The sequence below is a fragment of the Aptenodytes forsteri genome, unplaced genomic scaffold (genome assembly GCF_000699145.1).
Source record: "Aptenodytes forsteri isolate BGI_AS27 unplaced genomic scaffold, ASM69914v1 Scaffold33, whole genome shotgun sequence".
Taxonomy (NCBI): domain Eukaryota; kingdom Metazoa; phylum Chordata; class Aves; order Sphenisciformes; family Spheniscidae; genus Aptenodytes; species Aptenodytes forsteri.
Genome location: NW_008795037.1, coordinates 5,679,895 through 5,680,716, shown reverse-complemented (window position 1 = coordinate 5,680,716; position 822 = coordinate 5,679,895). Strand labels below are relative to the sequence as shown.

The following is an 822-nucleotide window of genomic DNA, read 5'->3' as shown; positions in this document are numbered from 1 at the left end:
TGCTTGGACACACAGCGCCGCGGGGGGGGCGGCAGGGCGTTAGGGCGGGGGGGGGGAAGTTGGGGGGGGCCGCAGTCGGCCGCCACTTCGAGCTACTTCGAGGCGCCCGTCCTGCCTCTCCCGCCTACCTCTGCCTTCGCTCTCCGCGCCGTATTCCTCCTCTTCCCGCGGGGTTTCTTCTTTCCTCTCTTCCCCCGCTTTGTTCTTGGGAGACCAGGTCATTTTGTTTTCTTTCTTGAGCCTCCGTCTGGCGTTAGCAAACCAAGTGGACACTTGCGTCAGGGTCATTTTGGTGATGATGGCCAGCATGATTTTCTCTCCTTTGGTGGGGTAGGGGTTTTTGCGGTGCTCGTACAACCAGGTCTTGAGGGTGCTCGTCGTCTCTCGCGTTGCATTTTTGCGTCTGGCCGGACCACTGAAGTCCACCGTCCCGTACCTGCCGGGAGATGGTTAGGAGGTGGGGCGCGGTCCGGGGGTTTGCCCCGGGTGCCCGCCCCCGCCACAGGCCTGTCTGCCTGCCTGCCCCTGCCCGCCTGCCATCGCCGCCGAAGTTTGATCTTAGCTGACTGGTGCTCCCGGGGCGCCTCGTTTCTTTTGTACAACGTTTGTCAGGTCGGAGCCCCCCGCCCCCCGCCGTTTGATGTCGGCCGCCGCCTCGCAGGGGGATGCTAACGCTGCCGGGCGCTGATCAAAGGGGTTTTACCTGTCGTACTGGTACTGCCCCAAGGAATGATCGTAGGAGTAGTAGGCAGCGGGCTGCGCGATTCCCGAGTGCAACGTGCCGGCGCCGTCCTTGATTTCATACTGGGGGTTCTGCAAGGG

The 822-nt window shown here is 63.1% G+C and overlaps 1 protein-coding gene across 1 annotated transcript in view; it reads right to left on the bottom strand.

The window, feature by feature from the left end:
* Positions 1–39: 39 nt before the first annotated feature.
* The window catches only part of IRX6 (iroquois homeobox 6), a 2,451-nt gene continuing 1,668 nt past the window's right edge, over positions 40–822 (bottom strand). Inside the window, exons 2-3 of the mRNA XM_009276783.1 lie at positions 704–813; positions 40–436 (exon numbers count right to left, since the gene is read on the bottom strand). Of these exons, the coding sequence (XP_009275058.1) occupies positions 40–436; positions 704–813 (507 nt within the window). The remainder of the gene's footprint in view (positions 437–703; positions 814–822) is intronic.